Here is a 725-nt window from a genome sequence, read left to right as displayed (position 1 = left end):
CAGCGTTATTTTTCTTTTGCTAAGATCATTAGATACCTTCTCTCAGCATTCACAATATAAGCTTTGTCAAAGAAAGCCAAGTTTTCTAAGTAAGGCTGAGCAGATGAGACAGCTACAGAAGCACCATCACCAGTGAGGAGGTTAATCAGACCAAGAATACTCTACTCAGAGACAACTGTTTTATCACTATAAGGCTCCTGAAGCAGACGGTGAATCCATAATAGACATACCTGAACAAGCTCTCTCTTTGGTACAGTAGGACATTTTTTTTCCACAAAGGCTGCCGTTCAATATCCCAATATCTTACATCAATCCTGGACAGAAATATTCCAAAATAATTGATTCATAAGCATGATGTGCCCCAGGAGCGTCACAGGCCTAGCAAAAGCACGCTGACAGTGGATCCTGAACAGAACCCATCCAAGCCATTTGTCCCTGCATAAAGCTTACCCACTTGTAACCTCTGATAGTTTTTCTTTCCAGAGAAGAAAAACAAAATACTACACACAGAACAGCAACTGCCAGCACGAAGAGAGCTTCAGAGAACTGTATTACCCCGTTTTCCCCTCTAAAACTTTCCCACAGTTTAACCGTTACGAGCCCCCAGCACGGTACTCTCTGAATTCCCCCAGCAGCTCCCTCCATTTCTCCTTTCACAACAAGTGCTGGCAGCCTTTGCCTCCCAGTTTCTCCACCTCACCAGCCGCCCGCTCCTCAGACGGGAG

General features: G+C 45.0%; 1 protein-coding gene across 1 annotated transcript in view; it reads right to left on the bottom strand.

Moving 5' to 3' along the window:
• SNX8 (sorting nexin 8) overlaps positions 1–264 on the bottom strand; it is an 18,393-nt gene extending 18,129 nt beyond the window's left edge. Inside the window, exon 1 of the mRNA XM_009885681.1 lies at positions 231–264. Within this exon, the coding sequence (XP_009883983.1) occupies positions 231–264 (34 nt within the window). The remainder of the gene's footprint in view (positions 1–230) is intronic.
• Positions 265–725: the final 461 nt, after the last annotated feature.

The sequence above is a fragment of the Charadrius vociferus genome, unplaced genomic scaffold (assembly GCF_000708025.1).
Source record: "Charadrius vociferus isolate BGI_N301 unplaced genomic scaffold, ASM70802v2 scaffold430, whole genome shotgun sequence".
NCBI classification, from domain to species: domain Eukaryota; kingdom Metazoa; phylum Chordata; class Aves; order Charadriiformes; family Charadriidae; genus Charadrius; species Charadrius vociferus.
Note: the sequence above shows the minus strand (reverse complement) of the source record. Positions and strands in the feature narration are given on the sequence as shown.